Here is an 11,901-nt window from a genome sequence, read left to right on the forward strand (position 1 = left end):
TTTTGCCTCACGGTTTGGTTAGACATTGTTAAACATATTTTCCCCTTCGTTCCGTCTCATCTTTTTTGGCTACTTGAAGTGAGGATTAGTATCTGCTTCTAAATTACATTATCTAACTATATCTATGTATCTCACTCCTTCTAAAATAAATTAATAGTTATTAACTTAATTTCAAAGTATTTTATTGAAAAGTAAAATTTAAAAAGATGATTTTTTTTTAACTCTAAAAGATAAAGTGTTTTTGAAAATAATTTCTTTTTTAATTTTAATTATTTTTAATCAAGAGAAAAGATTTTTAAATAAAATTACTCTTAATGAAACCTTCTCGTATTTAAATGCATTCAAAAACAATGATACAGAGGTGCAAAAGTTGACGGCAAAATATTTAAATTATAACAAAAAAAAAAAAAAGAAAAAGGAGTCATTATTATAATCATTCTTTCATGCACACAAATGAATAAATAAAGAAAACAAGAAGTGGAGACTAAGCTATTTTTGTTTTCGATGAATCTTTTATTTTTTTTCCCTTTAGCTGTTGGAGTTGTTACGAAAGGATCACAAAGCCTTAATAGCTGCACCTCTAAAAATGTAATAGTAGAATATAGCGACTACAAAAATTCCGACGAAAGGGAAAGGATCAATCCAAAAAACTTAGAAAACTAAGTAACCCTATGAAATTAATCATTTTTTATAATTTTCTCAAATTTAAACGTGTTTATATATATATATATATATATATATATATATATATATATATTTCAAAAAATAATTATATTTAATTAAATTTATAATAAAAAAATCTTTAAAATTTACATATTTAATTGATGTGGACCGATGATAATGGTATATCCACGAATATTCATTTACAAAAAAATGTTTTGGGTGTCCTAGACTAGCTTAGTATGAGTTTTCCAGGTCTAAACAAAATAAAAATTCAAAAGCTTTAATGATTTGGAAAGACTATAGATAGATGATAAGTAATGAAAAAGACACATTAATAAAGGTTTGTTTTGTCAATAGTGGACATGAAATTGTGCTGTGACTCATCAAGCTAGGTTAGCAATCGTTGGTACGTGGATAATAATATCCCCATAAAATTTCCATCACAATTAATGAGGTGGAGGACCATTGCAAGTTCTAATTTGTGATTCTTAATTAGTATTCTCTCTCGAGTGGTTCCTATCACGTTTCATAATTGATTGAAAAGAAAAAGAAAAAGAAAAAGAAAAATTTTAGGAAAAAAGTTATTTTAAATATATATATATATATATTAATAAGATAGAATTTTTTTTTGTATTTTACTGGAACCAACCACTTAATGACTATTTTAGCTTGATCCAAAAATAAAAAAATCAACCAATATTAACATAGTAAAATTTCATTAATTAAAAGCTAACTGCAATAAACCGAGATATATCCTATCAAATTCCTATAAAAGGATGCAGTTGTTCTCTTAGAAAAAGCATTCTTCAATCGTGAAAATAAAAAATATATATATATTATTTTGAAAAACTCGTTATAATAAACGAAATAATAAAAAATAAAATAAAAGTTGATCTCCCTTGCTTTGCGTTATAAGCCAGAGAACAAATTTGTTAACATGATTTTGAAAACCATCTATCTAGGTAGCTTCAGAGTGGAATTGATCTCCCCATGGCATTTGGAGAAGCTGGAATGGTTTCTTATCTTTGAAGGTTTGTCAAAGGACAATGTAATGCTGTAAGGACTCTAGTTTTAGAGTAGGGTTTAGATTAAGCTGAACAGCGAAGAATGAAGTAAAGATCTAAAATTGTTGATTTTAATCTTTTAAGAATATTTAAGACAATTCACTTTTAAGCCTTTTAGAGGGGTTAGTTCCAAACAATTAGTATCCGTCCAAAAAAAAGAAAAAATTCCGTTTCCTATAAGACTACCTCAGCAGTATATCCACCATGATTCTGACCACTCACAGCTTGCTCCTCTTCAAGTTCCTTTATTAGCTTTTCTATCTGCCTTCTGTAAATGGGCATAAAATGATCACTTATCATGGTTTGAGAAAGCCGCAATTTACTGTACAGCGATCTTGGTGTAAGGAAAATCCCAATCTTAGCCTCCATTGTCCTTTGGCCATTATCAGTGTCGTTTGAAGCGGGAGTACTAGCCTCAGACTCCACTGCGTCGGATTGAAGTGTAATAATATGCATAATCTTTCCTGCAGGGAAAAACCTGTGCACTTCCTTCGTTTCTGGAACAGCGCTATCTGGCTGGCCCTCACCAACCTCTGCAATGGCGGCTGCTTCTTCTTCCCTTATTTGGCTAGCAACATCAGCCTCCTCACCTTCCGTCCTATTGTAAAGCTCGTGCTCTAGTTGTTGCCACAACTCCACTTCATCCATGTGGTCTTCATGTGAGTTGTGGCTTATGAGGTCCTCGCCATCATCTAGATTAGCATCGCTATCATGGTGTGGGTCATCAGAACATGAACACTCAATTTCCGAAGTCCATTCAACTCCTGATGAAGACACAGGAAGTTCAATGGTTTCTATCGTACTTGAAGATGAGTTTCTCTGAGGAGATGTTAAAAGAGGCTCAGACGTTTCTGCTTTGTTGGGGGAAATTTTTTGGGAACTTCCCTCTTCCTTCAAGTTTGATCGAGCAGCTGTGCCGCGATGACGGGGTCCAATGCATGACCAAGAGGATAAGTTTATGGCAGGACGTGTCCATGCTGCCTGAGCCATGCTCTGGGCTCTTCTCATCACAACCTGTCAATAACAAAAACAAATTGAACATAAAAACGTAGTTCATCATAATTAACACCACATCCTTGGGCATTTGAGCTATAATTAGAAGTGCAAACTACCCAAACTCAACCAAAATTTTAAGAGACAATTAAAGGAGATCAAATACAATCAGTGATTTAAGCTCAGCTAAAATTAAGGCCAACAGAATGAGAAAGTATTTGAGCTATAATTAGAAGTGCAAACTACCCAAACTCAACCAAAATTTTAACAGACAATTAAAGGAGATCAAATACAATCAGTGAGTTAAGCTCAGCTAAAATTAAGGCCAACAGAAAGAGAAATATCTTCCACCTGCAAAAGGGTTGGGGTAATTTAAAAGTTATGATAACAAATTATAAGACTAGGGAAAGAAACAACTTTTAAGGTAAATTCAGCTTGAAACACTTTTAAGACCTAAGAACAGGATATACTAAGAGTAACTTAATGGAGAATCAAGAACTGGCACATTGGCAATGCAGCTACCTGTGTACCATTAGAAACTGGGCGCAAAATTGCTCCAGCCCCAGCAACTTTTGCCTTAGCACTGGCTATGGATGGAAGACGAGAACCCAAAGCAGATGCAGATCGATAAACAGTACTCAGAATTCTTGTGCGCTCAATTTGATTCCTCAGATCATTCAGCCAAGCAGATGCCGTCACCTGAAACAGATAAATTGATTTCTTCAGGATATATCATCACATAGCACTGAAGCAAATAAATTAGACACTGTCCTGAACAACATTTCAGTAAAATTTTAGTTGTGCCAAGCTCCTAAACTTTGTCAGATACCAGAAAGCAGCAGACCATGTCAGCCAAGTCAAAGTACATATTCAGTACAAATGTTAATGTGATTTGTTTGATTTTCTAAAGGGGAACATCAATCAATTCTGCCCAGGAAGAGGACCATTCAACCACAACACGAGGGTGGAGGTGGGGGGGAGGGGTGGTTGAGGAAGAAAGAGAGAGGCTGACACGTTAAGGTCAGGCCAGCAGAGTTAACATGCAAATGGTTTATTTACTATTAAGGGCTTTAAAATTGTTCTACTAATCTTTATCTACACACACGCAAAATCATTCTGCTACAAGTTATTATTATTCTTTGAAAAGAGAAGGCAGACATATTTACTTAACTAACTCTAACAGCATATCAAGTTAAGCATGTAAGGTACTAATCTACTTCCGATTATAGTTAAAATACCTCGTCATTCTTTCTTATCAAAATGAGGAAGAAATCTAATAGTATGCTTAGTTCACTAGATGGAATAGAAAGAGAACAGAATAGCCATTCCAAGGAAATAGAATAGGAGAAGAATAACTATTATGTAGATTGGTTCATGGGAATGGACTAAGATAAAAATTGCTATTATTACTTATTCTATTGTTTGGTTGGCAGGAATAATTTTAAAAATAATTAAGGAATAATGAGTAAATGATAAAAATACCTTTTATTAAAATTTAAAAAAATTTTAATTAAAAAACAAAAATACTATGATCAGAAAAAAAACTCTTTATTAAAATTAAAGAATTTATTTTGTTAAAAGGTAAAAATATTCTAAGTAATAAAATTAAAATAACTTTTATTATGATTAAATAATATTTTCATGAACATACTAATATATTTTTATTATAATTTAATAATATTTTGTATTAGAAGATAATTAAACCTTTTATGATAATTAAATAATATTTAATATTAAAAGACAAAATATATTCTTCATTAAATTTAAATAATACTAAATACTATTCTTTATTATATTTATTATATTCAAATAATAATATTAAATAATATTCTTTATAATATTTATTATAGTTAAATAATATTTAAATATTTTTATTTCCTTTTTTTTGAAAATGAAGAAAAAAATTGTGTCTTTTGTGCTTTAGAGAGAGGTGTGAGGAAGAGAGAGAAAAAAATAGAATTAGTATTTTTTTATAAGGTAATTTTTTAAATTGTAGAAAGGTATATTTGTCTAATCAAATTTTTTTCCTATTCCCAACAATTTGGAATAGCCATTACCAAAGGGGGCCTTGGTAATTGCTATTCAAGCTTCTCTTGGAATGGCTATTCTAAATAATAGCTATTCCATTAAACCAAATGAAGTTTTATCTCAAGAATGAGAATAGAAGAGGAATGGCTATTCCATTCCTTCCAACCAAGTATGCCCTAAGTTCCTAATAATAGCTATCAGGAATGTTACCTCAGCACGCAAATCGTCCACAGAGGCAGCCGAAAATGTTGGCACTAAGTCTGCTCCATTTATAACAGAAGTAATAAAATCAGTCCCCGATTCTGCTAACTCCCACGTCATACAAGCAGCTGCATGCAGTATAAAGATATGATAGCACATTATAGATAAGATGTTCCATACATGACCATATAAAGAGGCATCTATTCTTAAAAGCTGGTAGTGAAAACATTTTCTACCAACAGAGGATAGAGAGCACAACCTGGAGCAAATGTGACACAGGTAGTTGTTGATAACTCCTTCTGCTCCCGCAGCACATAAGTTAAAAGTGCACCAGTGCCTCCACCCAATGAATGCCCTACAATCTGTGAAACCAGATGGAATAAATCTATTAATTTTAGCACAATTTAACCAGATAGACTGGTTCCTATTAACAATATTTAAAAAATAACGATATAGTCCTTGATGCTGGATTTTTCTTTATTAGAATTAGCTGCATTCTTATCAAGAAACGATATAGACAGACAACAATAGCCACCAGATGAAAATATGAGCATAAAATTTCAAATCATGCCTTTACCTTAACTTTATAAGTTGGATATTGGCCAAGCACTTTAATAAGACAAGGAGTAGCAAGCTTTGCTATCCACCGAGCAGCTGCTACCATTCCACAATGCGCATAACCTAAAACTAAATTGCTGACTCCTCCCTCTTTTACAACAGAGTGATGGAATGGAACCACAGCTCCAGTTGCAGCTGTTAGAGTATCCTTGATACTATGTGTTCCGCGAATCAATAGAAGAAAACATTTTCTTTTGTGGTCAACTAATATTGTAAATGCAGGCTTCAAAATCTACAGGATGTCAACATATAAGATAATATAAATCATGTTTGAAAGTATGTTGACAGTACAATTACATTATCATGCCTCTGAAATTGACTAAATATTAAAAATCTATATCACACAAAGAATCCAACAAGAGGGGTAAATCAATAGAAAGATCACAATTTCAAGTCCAGTTATGACTTACCCCCGCTTTGGGTTCTTGGAGAAGGACATCTTCCTCAGCATAACCAGTTTCCTCCAAAAATAGAGGGAATGGTTTTTTTGAAAAATGCCAACACAGTGTCAACAAGTTTAATAGATATCTAAGTTCAGCGGTTATATCTGATCCTTTGAGCTCTATGCTATCTTTACCACCAAATACACTCGCAACATGTAAATGTCCCTGAAAAAAATCATAACCATATTGTATGTATACAATGATAAACCAACAGGACAATGAATGATTCAGAGTTTCTTTTTATAAAATAGCTTCACATAAACATGTAAAAGGACCAATCTGGTGATTTGATTAAAGAATACAAGAAATTCCAGGAGGAGGGAAGATATCAAGTTAAGTTTTACAATTATCTCAATCAGATAAACCACAACAATATACAGAGTTAAAACTATATCAAAGGGAAGTGCTAGAAACAAAGCGCTAAATCATGCCTGTACTCAGATGCAGCAGGTTTACAATAAAATACTGCTGAAGTGTTAGACATCATACAACTATTGCTATTGTCCAAGGACTTAATTGGTCTTGACTCCTAAGTTTGAAAAAAAAAAATACAAAGCTTAACAAGCCACAACACAAATAATAAGATAAAAATAAACTGAAGTCCTCTTTTCACTGGATTCAGCCTTTCAATCAAAAACCTTCCCATACAGTGAAATTTTCACATTAGAGTAGATTTACAAGGATTTAATTACAGGTTTGGTCCATGATGGTAGAGGAACAATAACAGGATTAAGAATTCATGATTCTGATAAAGTTAAAATCTAAAAAGCACTGTAATTAACTTGAAAGTTCAATGACAGTAAATATGAACTAACTGGAGTACAATCTAGTAATTTGACAGAAAAAGGAACATTGGTCTCGCATCATCTCTCTTATGTAAATGAAACTACCAACTTTATCATGAGAATATCCCCCCACCCCTCCTAGTGTCCTTGCTTGTGATTTGTATCTGTTCCAGTCCTCAACCTAAGTAAACAAAACCAATAATAATGGCATCTACACAGTAAAGCTATAATAAAGATCAAAGGACGCATACCTGCCTCTTCAATAAGAAGTTGATCCCAAATGCCAAATCTCCAATGGGCCACTTCCCCAGAGTCTCAGAGTAAGTAAACCTAAGAGTTTCAGACAAAGTAGAAATCGTCTCTAACCATGTTGCAGGAGCCTGAATTAATCTATGTGAAACACGCTCGATTCCTAAAGGAGCAGTACCGGACAAATCACTTCCATTTTCATTGTCATCCTCACCAGGCTTATTTGTCTGCAATTTACGATTCAATGTATAGTACAATAGAGCAGCTGCACCGGCTGCGGTAGCCATAGTTGCAGTTGCCATTAGTTTATCCCTAAAAAAAAAAGAAAGAAAGAAATTAAAACCCAATTATAATATCTTATAATTCAATCGAAATTCAATAAATTCAAATTGAACTATAAACAAGCAATGAAGTCAATGTTTTGAGATACAAAAACGGATCATGATCTCAAGTTTACTCTATTCAAGTACTATAACCTCCCGTTTGGTAGCTGTGAGAACTAAAGAAAAAAAAAAGCTTCATCGCAATACAAAGCTATAAACTTTTCTTTTGATAACCATTTACAACAATAACCAAAAAAACAATAAAATCAGAAAAGATTCGAAAAATTATAACCTAAACATGAGGAAAATCTGGAAAAGAAAACCCTAATAATTCGGCCAATCGGTAGATTAAAGATCAACAAACCTGAAGAGCTCGATTTTCGCCGACTTTTTCCGATTTATTATAAGAAACTACCTTCGTTTCTAAGAAATTAAATTGATATATTCCCAACGCATCTCTCCGTAACTTCCGTTCGAAAACTTCAATTTTCATTTTCTTTTCTTTTAAGGGGAGGGTTAATTATTGGAATTTTTGTGTAATTCCGGTCTCATGGAGTACACGTGGGGGAAGTTAATTGGATGAGAGTTTTGTAAACGAAATAGGTGTTCTTAAACCGACCTTAGCTTAAACCTAAGCTGGGTTTAATTATTGGAGGTTCTTCCCCTAGGAAGAAAGTTCGTGGAATTCGTCGTTGTAAGGGATGGTACTTTGAGATTGTTGTGCCTTCAACTGGAAGAAAAGGGTACGCTTTGGCTTAAATGTACTAGTATTGGATGCAGGATTGATTCAGCCGTAACCGGTCCAAATAGCAAGTTGAGTAGATAACCTTAACTCATATCAAGTTATTAACCTATCTAAAACCTGCCTTTTTAACTCAAATCTAGGCTAACCAAAACGAGGAAATTTTCATAAATTAATCAACTGTTAATTATATAAGTTTATTTAATTTAAAATAAAAATATAAAATTTTAATTAAATATAATAATATAATAAAAGTTTATTTACATTTTTTTATGCCTTGTTGCTTTTTATTTCTTATTTTAAAATTTGAGAATTTAAAATGTAAAATTTGTATTTGAATTTATAAAACAAATAATTGATTGAATCAAATTTTTTGTTTAATACATATGTCATTTCTTTGGAGTACAGCAATCAAATAGTCAACTGAGATCATCACACTATTTTCAAGCTTGATAACTTTAAATCAACCTAGCTAGAATATATCATTTCTTTTATGAAGCTCATTTTTTTTAAGGAGGTAGAAGATATCATTTTATAATTAAGCATTTGTAATTTAATTGCATGAGACATCTACATTTACATATATTAAAAGTTGTCTCTAAATAGGTTAATTGGTTGACATTTGTATAGCTTAATTGTTTAACACATTGTGGCTTAACTTGGGTTGAATTTTCTCTAAGATATGTGTGGTATTTTATTATTTGTTAAGGGGGTCTGTTTGACTTTTTTTTTTTATTGATGAGGTTTTGGGTATTTTGGAAAATGTTGAGGATGATTTTGTTTGTATATATTTACTTTAACATATTGCTTAATAATATAGATTTTTAAATAAAATGTATATTTTTTCATATTAATTTATTAATTAAAAGAACATATGGCTGAAACATTTTGCTTAATAATATAAATTTTGTCTGTTTATGGCATTTGTTTGTTTAATTTTTCTTCAAGTCATAGAAATTGGCAATTGGGTTTCCTTCTTTCATTCTTATTTTTTTGTCTATTTTTGTTTTTTAATTTTTTTTAATTTAGAGATTATAGGTTGTATGTAATAAATTTTTGTTTTTGTTCCTCACTGTGATTTTTTTATTTGCTCCTCACTGATGATTATATGTTATTTGTTTTATTTTATTTAATTATCATTATTAATTTTGAAGGTATTTTAATTGTGATAACATTCAAGGCATCTTAAACGCGAGACTATAGGAGTATGATTTGTTAAAAAGGAAAAAAAAGGAAAAGGAAAAGGTGAAACATAATAGATGGTTTTTTTTTTTTGTTTTGATATTAAATTCTTTACTTAGTTTTTCTCTCTTTTTAATTTTTTGTTATTCATTTTAATGTTTTTTTTCTTTGCTGATCATATTTACAATTTTATCTCTTTTTTTTTTTTCAAAACAATTGTCATACAAGTAAACATTAACTACCTATTGTTGTTATTTTTTTATACACAAATTTTTTCTGTTTTTTAAGTTGATTTGGTTTTTGAATTAATTTATTGGAATGCAATTGATTAGTGTTGCTTTATTTTATTGTACAATTTTGGTTTTTACAAGTTTAAGATAACTGCCAATTATAATTGTTTCAAAGGTATTTTATATATTGTCTTTATTTTATTTCTTAATTTCATGATTTTCTATTTATTTAAGTTTTTATTATTTGGGTTATTTATTATTTTTATTCTTATAATGTTGTTGATTCCATATAGATACTAGAAGCCTTTCATCTAAGTTTTTAAATTCTTTCTTTGATTTTGATTAAGTGTATGGTTATACTTTTCTATTGTAAACAATAATTAATTTACATTTTTACTCAAATTGTATCAATTATTTACATCTTTTACCTATTACTCATCTTATCTCATATACATCATATAAGTTTATTTTTAATTATCTTTTGACTAAAAATATTTCTTTTACTGAAAATATTCCTTAATTTATATGTTTGTCATTATTATTTTACTATATGCTTATCTTTCAACTCATTTGATTTTTTTTTTGTAATTACTTTTTGAATATTCAAAAATGTCATAGATAAATATATTTTTACAAAATATAATATTAGGCAACCATTCACTTTATACTTGAATATTATTGAAACCATATTGATAGAATATTATAAGTTGCAAATTTAGTGAGTTTTGAGATTAGTTTAGTTTTCTCTCTCTTTTTTAATTTTTTATTATCCTTATTATTAATGTTTAATTTTTTTATTGATTACATTTATAATTTTATCCTTTTCTTTAGAAAAATTGTCATATAAGTAAATATGAACTACCCATGGTTTCTTTTAGGATTTATATTTAATGCATTAACATAGTATAGAAGCTATATACTATCAACTCATCAAATGTTGTTGCCTCATTAATGAGGTAAAATTAAAAATTTTTAAAGACTTAAACTTAAATATTAAAAAGTTGTTAATAATAAATTATATAAAAACAAAAAAATCTCTTTTTTTCTCTCTGCAACTCCCCACAATGTTGTTTTATTGTTTTGCCATTTTAATTTCTCTCTAACTCTGTCTTCTTCACCCCTTTTTCTTCTATTAAAATTACAAATTCAAATATTTCTTTTTCCCAAACCTCTTTCACTTTTTTTGTTTCTAGTTCTTCCATAAGCATCCAAACTAAAATTTTATTAAATTCTTAAGAAAGTGTGTTGTTGAAACCCTCAGAGAGAGAGAGAGAGAGCGAAAGTAAAAAATTTGATGTGAAAATTTTCTTTTTGTTGAGAAAAATAGAGAAAAAAAAATACTACTTCTAGATGGCGTAGGCAATTGGCCAATTTGACCATCAATTGTGATAAAAAAAAATCCTTAAATTGTGATGGTAGGGTAGTATTAGTGCTAAAAAAATTTTGGAAAAATTGTCATTATTTGTGTTAGAATTTTTATTTGATATTAAATTGATCTTAGTTAATTACTTTCACCATTTTAATTGGTTTTTACATTATAACCCTAAATCAAATTAAAAGTAAGACCCTAATTTATTTATTTATAAAAAAAACATTTGATTATCACATTATAACCTTAAATCAATTGTAAAAATTATCTTGAAATCTCTTGAAGTTGAACAATTTTGCAAGCTTAGTTTTAATGCTAGAAGAAAAAGGGGAGAAGAAGATAATTAAGTTAGGACAAAACAAAAGACAACAATTGATTATCACATTATAACCCTAAATCAACTGTAAAAATCACTTAAAAATGTAAAAATTATCTTGAAATCTCTTGAAGTTGAACAATTTTGCAAACTTAATTTTAATGCTATAAGAAGAAGAAAGGGAGAAAAAGATAATCAAGTTAGGATAAAAAATAAAAGAACAATCAAAAAACGTTGAGAGGGAGTTAGAGAGAGAAAAGAAGAATTTTTTGTTTTTTATTTAACTAATTATTAAAAACTTTTTAATATTTAAGTTTAAGTACTTAAGATATTTAGTTTTACCTTATTAATGAATTGGCAGCATTTGGTAAGCTGACAGTGTATAAAAACCTATACACTGTCAGTGCATCAAATATTAATTCTTTTTTTTATGGATAAATTTTTCTGTTTTTTAAAATAATGTGGTTTTTGGATTAGTTTTCAAGAATGCAATTGATTAATATTGTTTTAATTTTACAAGGTTTTTTGGGTTTATTTTTCTAGAATTGTTTGTCCCCTCTTCTTTAATTTTTCCGTTTTAGTTTTTCTCTTCATCACCTTCTTCATCATTTTCTTTGTTTTTCTTCTCCTGTTTCTTTTTATTTTCTCAACTTTTTAATCTTTCGAACCAAATCTCTAATTTTTTTACTATATTT

At 29.7% G+C, this 11,901-nt stretch overlaps 1 protein-coding gene across 2 annotated transcripts; it reads right to left on the reverse strand.

The window, feature by feature from the left end:
- Window positions 1-1,771: 1,771 nt before the first annotated feature.
- Window positions 1,772-8,076, reverse strand: LOC18596243 (Alpha/Beta hydrolase fold-containing protein). 2 transcript variants are annotated; one of them, XM_007024597.3, is made up of 8 exons: window positions 7,732-8,075; window positions 7,047-7,356; window positions 5,978-6,175; window positions 5,527-5,799; window positions 5,209-5,311; window positions 4,959-5,077; window positions 3,243-3,419; window positions 1,772-2,741 (listed from the first exon to the last, which is right to left on the reverse strand). In XM_007024597.3, the coding sequence occupies exons 2-8, from the start codon at window positions 7,344-7,346 to the stop codon at window positions 1,902-1,904; spliced, it is 2,010 nt and encodes a 669-aa protein (XP_007024659.3). In that variant the 5' UTR covers window positions 7,347-7,356; window positions 7,732-8,075; the 3' UTR covers window positions 1,772-1,901. The 2 variants fall into 2 exon arrangements, with proteins under 2 accessions (XP_007024659.3, XP_088663721.1); XM_088807595.1 differs by lacking the exon at window positions 5,527-5,799 and having other exon boundaries at window positions 7,732-8,076.
- Window positions 8,077-11,901: the final 3,825 nt, after the last annotated feature.

Source organism: Theobroma cacao, chromosome 6, assembly GCF_053813885.1.
Source record: "Theobroma cacao isolate CCN51 chromosome 6, ASM5381388v1, whole genome shotgun sequence".
Taxonomy (NCBI): domain Eukaryota; kingdom Viridiplantae; phylum Streptophyta; class Magnoliopsida; order Malvales; family Malvaceae; genus Theobroma; species Theobroma cacao.